This window comes from Hibiscus syriacus, unplaced genomic scaffold (assembly GCF_006381635.1).
Source record: "Hibiscus syriacus cultivar Baekdansim isolate YM2019G1 unplaced genomic scaffold, ASM638163v2 tig00111067_pilon, whole genome shotgun sequence".
Classification (NCBI taxonomy): domain Eukaryota; kingdom Viridiplantae; phylum Streptophyta; class Magnoliopsida; order Malvales; family Malvaceae; genus Hibiscus; species Hibiscus syriacus.
The window spans coordinates 354,979-370,546 of NW_024062969.1; the positions used below are offsets into that span (position 1 = coordinate 354,979).

Genomic DNA, 15,568 nt, shown 5'->3' on the forward strand with positions numbered 1-15,568 from the left:
TAATTTGATTCAAGCATGAATTCATCATCTACGCATCATTTCCATTTAATTCCAATCATTTCCATATCAAAAACTAATCAAATTCAACATTTTCTCAAGAATATCCATGGTGGTTGAATGCTCCTACAAGGTCTTTTATTGATTTTTAATCCATTTTCATGCTTGCATATGATCCAACAACACTCCTATCATCATAATCTAACCATATTTCAATAAATTCCAACTTCCCCTTCCTCCACCATAATCACCAATTCAACACTTTAAACATGAATACAATGAAATACTTATACCAGATGAAAGAGAATTTCATGTAGGATATTTTTCCTATTTCACCTTAGTCCAAAATCTTAATAAAATGGATCAAAAATGAAAAAGAAAGCTTGCTCACCTAGGCTATGAAACTTATAGCACTTGGAGGAAGAATAAGAGAAAATTTCATGAAAATTCTATAAAAATATCCTTAGACACATATTTTATCTAATTAAAATGAATTTATAATTCATTTTAATCCTAAAAGTCATATCTACCCTTACTAAATCTTAATATTTACCACCTTGTCATTCTTTCATCACCTTTATTACATCATAAAATGAATATAAAAATCATATTTATTGATTTCTATCTTTGCCTTTGCACTTTTCTAAAAATCTCAATTTAGTCACTTTAATTGAACTATCCCACTTTAACATGGAAAATCAAATCAATTCCACTGTTCCATATTAAATTCCACTGACTAAAAATATCATAATAATATTACTAATCTCATACTACCATCCTTCAAATTTTTATAAACTTTTAATTAAAATTTAAAATTTTACATTTTGGTCACTAACCAAAATGTTGGTGTATTACATAACAACCTTCTCTCTCCAACCAACTGAGCATCCATGTTGAGTTTTTTATGACCCAATATGCCTTGTGTTCTAACTTGACCAGGAGATGACATGTCTTGCCAAAAACAAGTTTGAAATGAAACATTCTAAGGGGTGTCTTTAAGACTGTACAGTATGCCTATAAGGCCTCATCTAACCTTGGTGACTAGTCCTTTCTCTTGGGGTTAACCAACTTTTCCAATATTTGTTTGATCTCTCGAGTGGATATCTCAGCTTGGTCATTTGTCTGATGGTGATATCCTATAGCAATCTTATGTCTTACCCCGTATCTCTAAAATGCTATAGCAATTAACTTGTTGTCGAAATAGGTTTATTCATAACTTATGATTGAGACTCCAAACCTTGTGAAGATGTTCTTGTGGAGGAAATTCATGATGGTCTTGGAGTCATTCCTTGGTATAGCCACTGTCTCAACCTATTTGGACACATAATCCATTGTTAGCAAGATATAGAGATCTCCAAACGATGAAGGAAAAGACCCCGTGAAGTCATACATCAAAGAGCTCCATCTCTAAGATGCTTTACTGGCTTCTCTCAAAGTCTAGCTCGATTTCCCCTTGGAACTTCAACAATGGAGGTCACCAAGAAAAAATAGAGAAGAAAAAGGGTTTTTCTCTCTCTATCTAAAATCTATTTTGCCTTAAATGTGGGTGTCAATTTGCTTTACATAGAGGGGGCTCCTAGGGTTTTGTGCACTTAATTCTTTGTGTACCCTAGGGAAAGGATTCTCTTCACGTGTAGGGCACAACTGGCTGAAGGGTTCAAGGGTAAGGCCAAACAAATATCTTCATTTTGTCCTTTTGTGCTCCCAGAAATGCGTCCAAAATACTGTAGCAATTCTTCATCCCCCTATAGTTTTCCTGGTTCTACACAACATGACGCCGAAACACTACCCTTCTCATATAGCATTACCATTTTATCAAGAAATTAAGCTCAATAATAAAACTCCATCACATGCATGAATTATGCAACTATGTGCAACTAAATGAACCTAAAATCAAACAATAACTTAAGTAAAAAGACATGATATGTACCCTTTTTATTGGGTTAATAGGTATCAAACTTTATTATAGTCAAAAATTATTTTTAAACTTAGCAGTATTGATATTGTTCATGTGGTGTTGACATGGTATCAATGCTTATAGCTTAAAAATACACAACACCACTGATACTACTTATAGCAGTACTGATACTCTCCTTGTTGTGTAAGTTCTAGTAAGCTATTATGGTATAGATACTCCTTCAGTACCGATACCAGTATCGATACTCTAAATGGTAGTATTAATATTGCCCTTGTGTTTTTGAGAATGTCAAATTATAGTATACCATTTTGGTACCGATACTCCTTCGATTAGTATCGATACTCCCTTCCCAACGGCTATATTTTTGTATTTAATGCAGGTAGTATTGATACTCTAAGAACGAGTATTAATACTCAAGGTGTCTGGGCAGCATTTATTGCGAGAGAACTTCTCCCAATGGCTCTATTAACTCCCACAACTACCTAAACAACTAGAATTGAATAAAGGGGTATAGAAACAAGAATGCAAGTCATATGTGAAGATAAAGAGCTCACAAATAAAGTCAAAATAATCACATTAAAGTCATCATTCTTGTATATTCTTTTTGCTTTCAAGAACACTTGGGGTACTTTGATTTTATTCTTTCAAGTGTTCTATTTGTTATGTATTATGCAAACGACTCCTTATAAGGGATTTTTCAAAGTTTGTTATTTGTAATTCCTTCTTGGGAATATTGTACACTTAAGACTTTGGGGGTATGCATCTAAGTGTGTTGTAAGGTTATACCTTGTCCTAAAAGGTTTGAACAAATTAGTGAATTTGTTGAAATCCTTAGTGTGGAAGCTAAGGTAGTGGTTGTAGACTTCTTTGAGAAAGTTGAACCACTCTAAAATTGCGTCTATTTTTCATTTTCTTGCTAAAAGCTTCCATCAATTTTTTAATTACTAATTTACCCCCATTGGTCATTTCATTGGTTCGATTAATTCAACAATTTTGATTTTTTTTTAATTTACATTATATCATATTTGAAGCTCCAATTTTGTATAAATATTTTTACTCTATTTGTGCTTCAGAAAATATTGTGCATATTTGACGAAAATTTTAAAGATTTTAAACTAGGAGGTGGTTTTGATAGCCTAATATGATATCTTATGCCCATCTTATATTATGAGTATGGTTTAAGGTGTTATAATCCAAACAAAAAAGAAATAACAAAGTTTGAATCACTTTTTTCCACAATTTCGACAAACAACAAATCTTCTTCTATAGTTGTCGTTAGTCCAAAGATTAGCTAACCGAGTTAGGTGTCCAGTATTATATAATGGCATTTTGGTCATGCCTGTCATAGTTGGTTATTTTCTGTCCAGTTTTGTGCTCATTTTTTTTGTTTCTTATTTGAAGTTAGGTTTGAAATTTCAAGAAATGTCTAAACTTATGTTTGTCTACTAAATGATGGGTCAACTCATGATCTAACATGACTAAACAGTCTATATGTGTTACATTAGACTTTTGTGTCGGGATAATAACTAATAACGATTGAGGGATCAATATATTACTTTTTGAAACATCAGTTATTATTTTATAAGTTTTTCACTTTAGTGGTGAAAACGAAAATGTGCCCAAACTTTATTGACCATTGATGTAGTTTATCCGAAAGAATATATTGGAGAGAGGCGGATGACTAAGGGAAGTCAACTCAAAATGGGTCACAACTGGTCTCTCGGTTTTAGGGTTCTCGCTTGAGAGCAACATCTTTACTTTAATACTTAAATAGAAGTAAGAGAAACAGCTCGTCTCTCTGCTCCTCAACTCACTCACTCGCTCACAAACAAATCCGTCTATCATTTCAGGTACCTCTCTTCTCTCACTTTTGGGTTTTATTTTTATTGATTTTTTTTTTTTGTATTGGGTGGATTCTCATTCATTTGCTTGCTTCCCTAATTCATTTCCACGGTTCGGCTTCCTGCATCCACTCTGACTTCAATTCCCCGCCATAAAAGCTTCTCAAAGATTACAATGAATTCATATTTCTTAGATTCTTGTTTGATATGAGTAACTGTTTTCCTTTTTCTCTTCGTTCTAGCTTATTTTATTATTCACTTCTGGTGGGGCTGCACATGGACCAGGTAATCGAATTAGATCTGTCATTTCATTTTAGTTCAATTTCCTTTTTTTTTTTTGCTCCCTTATGCTCCCCCCTTGCGATTCCCAGTACGAGAAAGTAGAGAAGATTGGTGAAGGAACCTATGGCGTTGTCTACAAGGCTCGTGACCGTGTTACCAATGAAACAATTGCTTTGAAGAAGATTCGCTTAGAGCAGGAAGACGAAGGTGTACCTAGCACTGCAATTAGAGAAATCTCGCTCTTGAAGGAAATGCAACATGGAAATATCGTTAGGTAGGCAATGCACTTCACTGCAGGACTCAGCATATAATCACATTGCTGTTTCACCACTAGTTAGTTTGCACAATTACACTGATTTCACTTTTTGCTTCTGCTATACATTTTTTTAGACAACAGAAATCTGTGTCATTGCTATCTAGTCATGTTTGTCAAGCTTACCAAAGAATTTTACGTTTTTTTAATATGGATGCTACTTGAATATAACATGAAGTGTGAATAAGTTATAGGAAACCTACATGTTGCGCCGAGTGCATAAGGAAGGGTAAATGGTAACTGCATAATAATTAGAAAACAGACAAAATCATATTTTTCGGTAAGTGGGTGATATTGCTCTACTTTCTTCATGGAAGCAAGTTAAAGTAGGTTGGTTAGTCAAGCCCATGAATTGCCTGTTTTAGATATCAAATTTTGATACCATGATATATTCTGGTCATGTTTTGGATTTAAGTTCTTTTCTTTTGTGTATATTACCTGTAGCTGTTTTTCTTCTCTGACTGCTCTTTTGGTGACAGGCTGCAGGATGTAGTGCACAGTGAGAAGCGTTTATATTTGGTCTTTGAATATCTGGACTTGGATTTAAAGAAGCACATGGATTCATGTCCAGAGTTTGGGAAAGATCCACGAATGATTAAAGTGAGTCAGATTATTCTTCTGTTTGAAGGGTTTTACTTTCAAAATTTTCCACTTTGGACTTCAACAGTGTTAGAAAACTGGAGAATAATTCAATAAACTTACTGCCAATAGCAGATTACATATAACATTAAAAAATACCATCCTTGTAGGTACTTTGAGTGACTTTTTTCCTCTCAAAACTAACCAAGGATTGACCAGCCAAAAACCTCCCATGTTTTTCCTTCTTTCTGGTACAAATAATCCACCAAAATAACCGTTAGTAACTGCTAGATATCACAATTAACAACATAAATTAAAACAGATGGTAACTACTAGAGACCATCAATGCTTAATAAAAAACAAACAAACACAGTGTACCAAATCTTATATTAATAACTGCAGACCTAACAATACCCGGCCCAAGGAATTTCACTATGTCCTCAAGGTGAAAAGAAGAGAAATGTCTGCATAGGTTTCCCAAGTATTTTCGATGCATGATCATGACTTGGTGGCTGCCCTTTTGGTTCCTCAAATAAATTCCCAAATTCTACTAGTGACTGCTGCAAAACAGAATTATCTGAGCCTACCTTTGCATTCAATTTAGCCAGTTCAACAGAATACCTTTCTCCATCTTCTTGCAGTCCTTTGAACAAGGTTTTAAGTGAAGCCACTGATTTGGACAATGAAGGATCACCTTTAATACTCTTTGTTTGCCTTTTTTTTGGAACTTCAGTGTAAAGGTTTTTGAAGTTGGCTTCAATATCTCCTAAAGTTTCCAGCCAATCCAATCCTAAGTCAACATCAGCATTGCCCAAGTTAAACTGAAAATAATCTTGTATGATTTGCAAACCATCTATCCAGAACTCCACTCCCTTGCAGACTGAGTACCCAATTCTTTTAGTCGATGCATTCACTTTGATCCATAATCTGGCCGAGAAAACCCAATCTACTGAGAAACAATTTTGCCTTAATTTTACTATCGCAAACATTGATTAAAAAATCCCTGTTAAAACCTCATCTGCATCTTTCAAGGGTGCAGAGAGCAATTCAAAATCCTCTCTATATTGTGCAATGCTTCCACTTTGCTGCAACCTTAATAAAACTTCATACAAGTTCCTTCTACTGTGATGGTGTAAAACTCTGAACGAAAGCCACCTGAAATACATACCATGTGACAACTGGTGTTCTAGCTTCTCACCCTTGAAACCAATTCAAGGCTTTGCCGTCAAAGCACACGGCAGCAGCCTCTAATTTATCCTTGTCACCAATACCTTGTAGTGAAAAAATCGTTTTGCTTGATTAAGCCACCCGTACGGATTGTCACCAGAAAAAAAAAACTGACGAGTCTCATCTCAAAGCTGGAAAGCCTACAAATGACCTGCACGGCCTTGGCCAGCAGTGGTTTCAGCCACTGCTTAAGACACCATAGGAGGATCTGTGAGAACTGTTGATTTGCCTTTCACCTGTCGAATGATTTCAGTATCTATTTCATCTCTTTTTTCATCCAAGCTTGTAACCAACACATGAAATCCTTCACTTGGACGATTTTCCCTTGGACGTCTTCCATAGTCTTCTCCAACCCTTCAATCCTGCACTCCATTCAGATCAAAATTGGAGAATAATTCAATAAACTGAAGAATAATTCCATAAACTTATGCCAATGACAGATTGTGTATAACATTTGAAAATACCAGCTTACAAGGAGCTTTGAGGGACCTTTTTAATCTTGCCATCTTTGGTCTTGCACCCTCATGTGGTGGACAAAAACCAAGTAGAAATATGGTGATGCTTGAAACCCGTCTTTATTCTAGGTTAGGGTCTTGTTCTGAATGCATAAATACCTAACTATCGTCGGTCATTGTTTGACCTTGGTTCTCTAATGGATTTGAGTGATGATTATATTACTCATTATAGTAATTTGTTATTTGATCATCTTGCAGACCTTCCTTTATCAAATTCTCCGTGGAATTGCTTATTGTCATTCTCATAGGGTTCTTCACCGAGATCTAAAACCGCAAAATTTGCTTATAGATCGCGGTACCAATGCACTGAAGCTTGCTGATTTTGGTCTGGCCCGAGCATTTGGTATTCCTGTTAGAACATTTACGCATGAGGTATCAAAAATCATCATGTTTGAGGTTTTGGCTGTTCAATGTCATATGGTTAATGGTTGTTATCCTTTTCTAGACATTTATGTTTGATAAACTCTTGAAAATAATGTTTCATCCTCTTTCTATACAGAACAATTACAAGTTGGAACAAAGAAACTTCAGTTTGCTTTGCATTTTTTGTAGGATAAAATTATTTCGTTTCTATTTTGGAAGCATTAATTTAGGATTATTGTTACTTGGGGTCTTAAATGCAACTTTAGGTCCCTTTAGAGCATCAGTGAATTGGTTTTTATTTGGATATGTTGTAATGTTTAGAAGATCAATATTTTCAGTACATAAGCATACCAATATTATCTTGGCTTCTAAGGTTGTCGTTATCTCTAGGTTGTTACCCTGTGGTACAGAGCACCCGAAATACTGCTTGGATCACGCCATTATTCGACTCCTGTTGATGTGTGGTCCGTGGGCTGCATTTTTGCTGAGATGGTGAACCAACGGCCATTATTTCCTGGGGATTCTGAGATTGATGAACTATTCAAGATCTTCAGGTGTTGTATCCTCCTTGAGCTCACCACAGTTGTAGATTCATTTTATTTTAGTTTCATTTGTTGAATTGGTAAAGTTTTTTATTTCCGATTTTAGTTATTTTTTATCTTTCTTTTTCACCTTTAGTTCTTTCTCTAAAAGTCTTTGCTCAGATAAACTTGAAGGAAGATTTATGTCATTCAAAAATTGATTTAGGATATTGTTTAATTATGAATCTGAAATGAAACAGGCTGTTCTTAAATTCATAATTCGTTCGCATAGTGCTTGAACACCCCCCCCCCCAAAAACAAATAATTGTTTGTGTGTGTTTTGGTTCAGCAAGGTTAAGTTTCTAATTTTTTGTTCTTTTATATTATTCTTACTTGGTCCTTCTGCTCTTCATATATTGGGAAAATTTATTATTTAAATATTTTTGTCATTTTGTCCAATGTCCGCATAAACACTTAGGCTAGACAAACTCTTTTAGTTTAATTTTGGTAGTCTTGATTATTTAAGTATTTGTATCATTCATGTGAGCCCTTTTTTTGAGCCTTGGGTCATGTAGGACTTTGCACCTTAAGTGTGCCTGGTGTCCTTGATAACATTGATAACGTGAAATATTCAATGTACTTGGTCAACTAACCACCACCTATATGTTCTCTCCAGTTCCTTTATACTTCAATTTATGAGAAGTTTTGCATAAGCCAGTCTTTGAGCAGTGTTGGTTGCTCAATCTTGACAATGCGACAACTAGGAATGTTTTCAGAAGAACGGGTTTTATTTGCATGCGTCGTTTCTAATATTATAGTATGACTTATTCATATACTCCATTTATCTTCTTTTCTTTTGAATTTTCTCTTTAAATTTTTACATCAATTTTTTTTTTCATCTTTTGATTTTTTTGTTAAAAGATTAAGGAAAAATAACACATGACACATTTTTATTGGTAAATATTGCCACACCAGCATTTCAACTAGTCAGTGGCGCAAAATGCTTGATGGAATGGAAGTTGGGTTACCTAATCATGAATTCTTTTGTTTAGGTTCAAAATCTTGAAAGGTGGTACAGCCAAATTTTATAGTACCCTTTTGAACATGTCTTACAGTTACTCTTCTGACATTCCATGCCTTGTTCTTAACCTGCAGAAGACAATGCATTGCCGTTAGTCATAACCATGAATACCTGTTTCGAATAAGTATTATTTGGCATTAGAAAACATGGATCCTGTCAGAAATTCTTATTTTGACAACTGGATTTATTTCTTGTTTTTAGTTTCCTCCTTGGGAATGGACCTATCAGGGCTCTTTATCAGTATTTAAGTGGTCCATATTCCCACAGAATCCTTCATACATGTATGTTCAAAGAAAACGGGGCACTTTTAGGTCGTTCAACATAAAAGAATTGCCTTCTAAATGTAGCTTGTAGGAAAATATCAATGCAAATTCACTCCCAAAATCTTGTGCATTCATTTTAGACTGATCTGTTATTATTATTATGTATAATATTCTGTGAAGAATCTTGGGTACTCCAAATGAGGATACATGGCCTGGAGTGACTTCATTGCCTGATTTTAAGTCTGCTTTTCCGAAGTGGCCGTTTCAGGTAAAATTTTGTTTGTGCAATCTAGAGGCTGCATGTTTTGTTGTGAACCCATTAGTGAGAAAATTGTGTGAACTGATTGATTCACCTTTTACTTGCAGGATTTGGCAACTGTTGTTCCAAATCTTGAATCCAGTGGCATTGACCTTCTTTCTGTAAGTGTTGTTTTGTTTTGTATTTTTTTTTTTGCTGCTTCACCTTTCCATGTGAACTAGCAAGTACATCAAAGTGGCATTTATTTAAGAGTTGCTTTGTTTCTTTGTATTTTTGTAATTGGTTTTCTGGAAATTGTTTTCCTCACTTTCTGTTGTTTGGTTGGCGAAAAATAGATGTTCAATGTAATTCATTTTCCTGGTCAACCTTTGCATTTTTGGAAAATGGCTTACCATCTGATTTTCCGTAAAGTCTTTTTTTCGAACTTTTCATTTTAAAACATAAACAATCAAAACAATATTATTTTATGTATTTAATATTAATATATTAATTTAATACCATTTTAATAAAAATATTAATTATTAACATATATTTATTAATAATTTTAATGATATAATATTATATTTTATAATACTTTAATAATATAATTTATAATATTTGTATTTGATAAAATATAATATTCTTAATATTTTTATTTATAAAATTTTAAAAACATTTTAATAATAATATTGACATAAATAAAATTAAATAAATTATTTTAATATATGTAAAATAATAATATTAATATTTCTAATAAATAATATTATTTATTATATTCAATATTTAAAATAAATAATTTCTGAAAAATTATGAACCAATGGAAAATGGTTTACACAACTTCATCCAAACACCGTAAAATGATCTCCAAAAATTTTGTTTTCAAGAAAATGTAATTCATTTTACGGAAATCATTTTTTGGAATCTGTTTTCCGTAAAACAAATGAACCTTAAGATAAAACATCTTTCACAGTTCTCATAGTTGTGGGCAAAAGCTACATGGCAATTACTTAAGATAATTTGAGAATGTTTAGCTGATTTATGCTTTCTTAAGCTTTAGTGTAGACATGAATGACTTTGAACTATTATCTCAATTCTATGTATGTTGGTGATTATCATCGTAACCGTAGCTCATCTTCGTAAATTTTAGAAAAAGTCGTCTTTCTTGAAATGGAGTAAGTTTTGATGGTCTTTGAAATGCCACCATTTGGATAATGGTTTTGGAATAAGACAGAAAGTAATAGCCATATATGACTTCTCTGCAATTTGAACTGATTATGCGTTGTCTATTATCATCCAGAAAATGCTGTGCATGGATCCCAGCAAAAGAATTACGGCAAGAAGTGCTCTTCAGCATGAATACTTGAAGGATGTTGGGTTTGTACCCTAATGATAGGGTTGTGGACCCCCTCCCCCAACTAGCTTCCTGGGAAGTGTCTATATAACTAATGTGCTGTGTAGCAATTTGTGGGATTTTTAATCGTGAGAAATTAAATGGTGTGGCCTATATATCCTATTTTTCTGTGTTTTGTTTGGCCGTGAGTTTTTTTTTTTTTTGACCTTTGTTTTGCTATTGGAAAAACACTTTTCCCTTATAACTTCGCCTAGCTACTAATCTACAAGACATTCCTTTAGTTTGGGTTTTCTATGGCTTTTGATTGGACCGGCTGAAACGAACAGCCATAAGGCAGGCAGTCATACTTTGGTTTTATTAAATTTCATAGAATGGTGGGTTGGTTAGCAAGATAAGTTTGAAATATTTGTGGCATAAGACAAGGTAAAAATCAAGGTTTTTCTTGGCCTAATGCGGCATGTGGGCGGATTATTTAACCCAATAAGGTACCTTAAAAATTATTTTGAGATCTATGGTATTGTCTACAGCAGGGGAACTCGTCACCTCCATGGGATATAATTTTTTTTTATTTCGGGCCTAATATTTTAATATTTCTTTTACAACTCGTTACTTCGAGGTGATGAGTTTTATTAAAAAAAATATTTTTTAAAGATTATTAAGTGAATTTATTTTTTTTTAAAAAAATACATGGAACTTGTCACGAGTTCCTTAGGTTTAAAATTTTATAGCCGTTTTAGATTTGAAAAATAGTCGTTGACGAGTTTCAACGTTCATTTCCTAAAATTTTAACTATAAAAGGGAGTTGGGCTAGTTGATAGAGTTATAGGAGAAGTAAAAATGTACTTGTGGGAAGAATATTTTAAGCAATTTTTGGAAGATCATCTTTGGTCTGATTACTTTTCAGATGATTCGGATTCAAGCTCGTCTTCAAATTAGGAGTGGGTGAAAGAATCAATAAAGTTTATTCTCGATCAACATAAGAAGTTGAAGAGGGAGGAGGAAGAGAAAAATGAGGAGGATGAGATGGAGAAGAAGAAGAAGAAGAATGAAGAGTTAGCAAGCCGACACAACAAACGATTCATCGAAAGGAATGCGAATAAGAAAAATAATGTAAAAATTAAGAGGAAAATATGTTTATTTTGTTAAGAAAATGTATTAAATAAATGTAGGAATTTGACTTTAGTTAAGTGTTATACTTTGCAATTATATATGAAACGTAAAAAAAAGAAAAATTATCATTGATATTTGTAAAATCAGTACAAATACGATTACAAAAGATTTATCGGCCTGGTCGATATCCTGGGAGATGTGGACAATACTTCCTATTGTGGCCTTCACCTCTGCAGTGGCCACATAGCTTCGGAATACCTTGCTCTCTTTGAGGGTCATCCATATCAGTATGAATTTGAATTGATTCAAGATGGCCCCTCAATTTCCTGTGTAATTGCGGATTGGGAGACCATTTTTCAGAGACAATAAGTGGCAAATATGCATCTTTCGGGGGGGTACTTGAACTCGCAACTATATATGTTGCTGTTGAGTTAATCGATCGACGAATAGCCAAGAGGGGTGAATTGGTAATAAAAATTTTGGTGGAAGTTTTTGCAGAAAATAGAAAATAATTGAACATCGATTTAGAGTGGTTTGACTTTCTCAACCAAAGTCTATGTCCACTACCTTAGCTATCCACACTAAGGATTTTTCACAAATTCACTAATTTGTCTTTCTTTTGAGGACAAAGAGTAACCTTACAAATTCCTCAAGAATTATACCCCAAATTCTTGAGAACACTCTCTCCCAAAGAGAACAATACAAATTTTTCAAACTTACAGAAAAAAGCTCACAATGCAATGTGTTTGCACAATTCTAGAACAAGAAAAGAGCACTCAAAGATAATTACAAATGAGCACAATATGTGTTCTTGAAAGCAAAATGAATATTGAAGGAAAATTAGCTTGAAATGCACAAAATTGATGTTTATGTTTCTCTCTTGTTTCTCAATGAATTCTTATTGATCAATGGCTTCAGAACTTGTTTAAATACACCTTGGATTGATTCTAGCCGTTGTGAATCATTTGGGTGATGTTAGAGCCATTGTAGTGGGAAAACCCTCTTGAAAAAGGCTGCTGGGAGCATGGGGTATCGGTACATCGTCAATGGGTATCGGTACCTGCAGTATAAAATTTAAATATTTCGATCGTTAAATGATTAGGGGTATCGGTACCCATAAGGCGGTATCGGTACTCATAGGACAGTTTGTTTTTCTCGGAGCCAAAACTTACATAGGGGTATCGGTACCCACTAGGCAATTTATTTTTCTCGAAGCCCTTCTATTTAAAAATTATTTTTGGCTCGATTAAGGTTCGAAATACTTTGTAAAATTTGTTTTAGAAATATTTTAAGATTAAAACACAATTTTACACTTAAGTAAGGTTTGAAATTTACCTTTGAAAACTTGGAGTAATATTTTGATATTCGAATAATTTAATCGAATATACTTTAAAAATGATTATAAAATCTTAAAATCAAATAACATTTAATTTGTTATATCGAAACATCAAAATGTTTTCAACAATCTCCCCCTTTTTGATATAAAAAAACATTTTAGCAATTTTATGATTTTCTTTCAAAAATCATTTTTGAAATCAATTTTGAAAAATTACTCCCCTTACTATAATACTTCTGCCACTTTTTGTTAAATAAAAAAGACTCTAGAAAATGATTTTAAACAAGAATTTAAAATTTAAGCCAATTGATATTTAGATATAACGTAAGCTGCTAAGATCAAAGTCAAGAGAAGATTAGCCATTAGTCCATAATCAATATTCATAAACAACGTGTAATGGTAATTGGTCATATGTGTCTAAATGATGCAAAATATAAAAATTAAATTGAAGCTCAAATAACTAATAACCATTCAAATATCATTCAAACCAAAATAAACATCCAAACAAACACTTCAAACATTCAAAATCCAAAACAAAAATAAGCAAAATGTTTTAAAAACAATGTTAGGATCCATTTTGATTCAACCTAAGAAAACTAGCAAGTGAAGTTCAAGCATCTGTAGGAGGATCGGGAGGAGATAGATGTGCCCATATATTAGCCATATCTCGTGTAAGCGCATCGAGTCTATCATCCACAACATTGAATCGATTATTCATTGCTTCACGGGTAGCTCGAATCTCTTGTTGATTCTCAAAATGTTGAGTCCCCATAGTAGTCAAGTGGGACTCTAAAGATGCAAACCTCATATCCAATGTTTCCATAAACGATTGGAAGTATGGAGGTATTTGATTTTCTTGTTGTGTCGACTCGTCTTCGATATCTTGCATAAGTTGTTGAAGCTCTGGATCATCGTCCGCAACTGGTGTCGGTGCAGGTGGAGCTTGTGAAGAACTAGCTCCATGTGTTTTCTCAGGGGATCAAACCCATTAATCATTTTCCTTCTTCCATCCCGATTTCTTTAAAGATTTCAGATTGATTTCGTTTTAGAGATGGATGGTTGCATCAAGTCGTACTCTAAGCTGGGCTTTGATAAACAAGTTGCTCAGAAGACAACCGTAAACTAGAGTTTCACAAATCTTTTTATTAGGGACAAGGTTTACGATTTCAACGAGTTCGGAAAAGATAACTTGAGGTAGGTTTATTTTCTTATTATTTTGGATATAATGTATCCACCAAAGGTCTAAAGCTCTAAAAGTGGAGTATTTGACTCCGAGTGGTCTAAACTACCAAGAAATCACATATGGAGAAAACGATCATGTGATCTAACACACTCACACTAGACTTGACCTTGTAAGGGGTACCTACTGCTTATTTTTCATTATCTAAATCGATATTATCTAAACCAAATGCGTTAGCAATGTAGTCCGAGTCAATATAAATGAATTGACCTAGAAGATAGGATTGAATTCCTATTGTTTCGATTTTAGTTTGGTTTTGGATACAAACAACATTTGAATAGAATATTCAAACAAGTTGTTGGTAAACAATAGGTTCGAGTTGAAAAAGTTTATCAAATTTCCAAGCTTGTAAGGTAAAAAGATATCTAAAGTTCATTTCTACCATAGTTCGAAGAGAAGGAATACGCTCTTCCGAATTTTATACGACTTGAAGAGATAGTCAAACCTATGGTAAAGATTATCCCTACGGCTAGGTTCATTAAAGCATGAGTTTTGAATAGTTATTTCAGGATCATTGGAATTAGGAATTTGTTGAATAGAAGGTGGATTTGGAGGTGGGTTTGGTGGTCGGTTTGAACGACTAGAGGATGACCTATGATGTTTTTGAGACATGGTTCAAGAAATCGGAATAGGGTAGATACCTGCAATTTGAAACATATGTATGCAATATAATCAATCCCAAAACTCAAATGAGTCATCAATATTTCAAGTTTCTCTAAAATAATCCTAATGGGCAAATTTTGAAAAATATGTTTGAAAACAATGTTTGAAAATCAATATGTAGTTTTCAAAACAACATAATTAAATAAAAAACAACAATTTTAAAATCAAAACAAAATAATTTTTTTATTTCGAAATTTAAAATTGTTTTTGATCAAATCTTGTGTTTTTGATAAAATTGGTTGTAGAATCTAGTTTAGAAATATCATATAATCAAAGACCGATATATAGTTCAACCTAGAACTAATCAAAACTAGTCCTAAGTTCAAAAATCAATAAACTAGTGGTTTTAGGAAAATACCTTGAAAATTTTCAGATTGAGAGGAATGTGATGTTTTTTGCACGATTTTGATGATGTTAGAAGGATTAGGAGTTGAAAAATGAGTGAAATCAGACTTGAAACCCTTGATTTTGGGTAAATTAGAGATTAGGGGTGAAAGAGAGATGAACGGCGGGCTTGAGTATTTTTTAAGGGTTTTGACAAAATAAGCAGTTTTTAGGAATTTAAAGACTAGAACCCGATGGGGGTATCGGTACCCTCTTATGGGGGTATCGATACACATTCAAAGGGGGTATCGATACACGTTGAAGGGGTATTGATACCTAGTGCACATAAAAGTTAAAAATATGTATTTAAACACTCAAAATGCTAAATTAATTTGCTCTAGTGGTA

At 33.5% G+C, this 15,568-nt stretch overlaps 1 protein-coding gene across 1 annotated transcript; it reads left to right on the top strand.

Moving 5' to 3' along the window:
- The first annotated feature begins 3,604 nt into the window (after positions 1-3,604).
- On the top strand, positions 3,605-10,769 carry LOC120151674 (cell division control protein 2 homolog A-like). The gene is made up of 9 exons (XM_039164054.1): positions 3,605-3,765; positions 3,999-4,041; positions 4,128-4,312; positions 4,831-4,951; positions 6,871-7,044; positions 7,426-7,589; positions 9,081-9,168; positions 9,267-9,320; positions 10,436-10,769. The coding sequence occupies exons 2-9, from the start codon at positions 4,033-4,035 to the stop codon at positions 10,523-10,525; spliced, it is 885 nt and encodes a 294-aa protein (XP_039019985.1). The 5' UTR covers positions 3,605-3,765; positions 3,999-4,032; the 3' UTR covers positions 10,526-10,769.
- The last annotated feature ends 4,799 nt before the right edge of the window (positions 10,770-15,568 follow it).

What these genes read in the sequence shown, in the direction of transcription:
- LOC120151674 (XM_039164054.1), top strand. An exon ending in TTAGAACATTTACGCATGAG is followed by an intron (nt 7,045 to 7,425) that starts GTATCAAAAATC and finishes CGTTATCTCTAG; the next exon opens with GTTGTTACCCTGTGGTACAG. An exon ending in TTCCGAAGTGGCCGTTTCAG is followed by an intron (nt 9,169 to 9,266) that starts GTAAAATTTTGT and finishes TTTTACTTGCAG; the next exon opens with GATTTGGCAACTGTTGTTCC.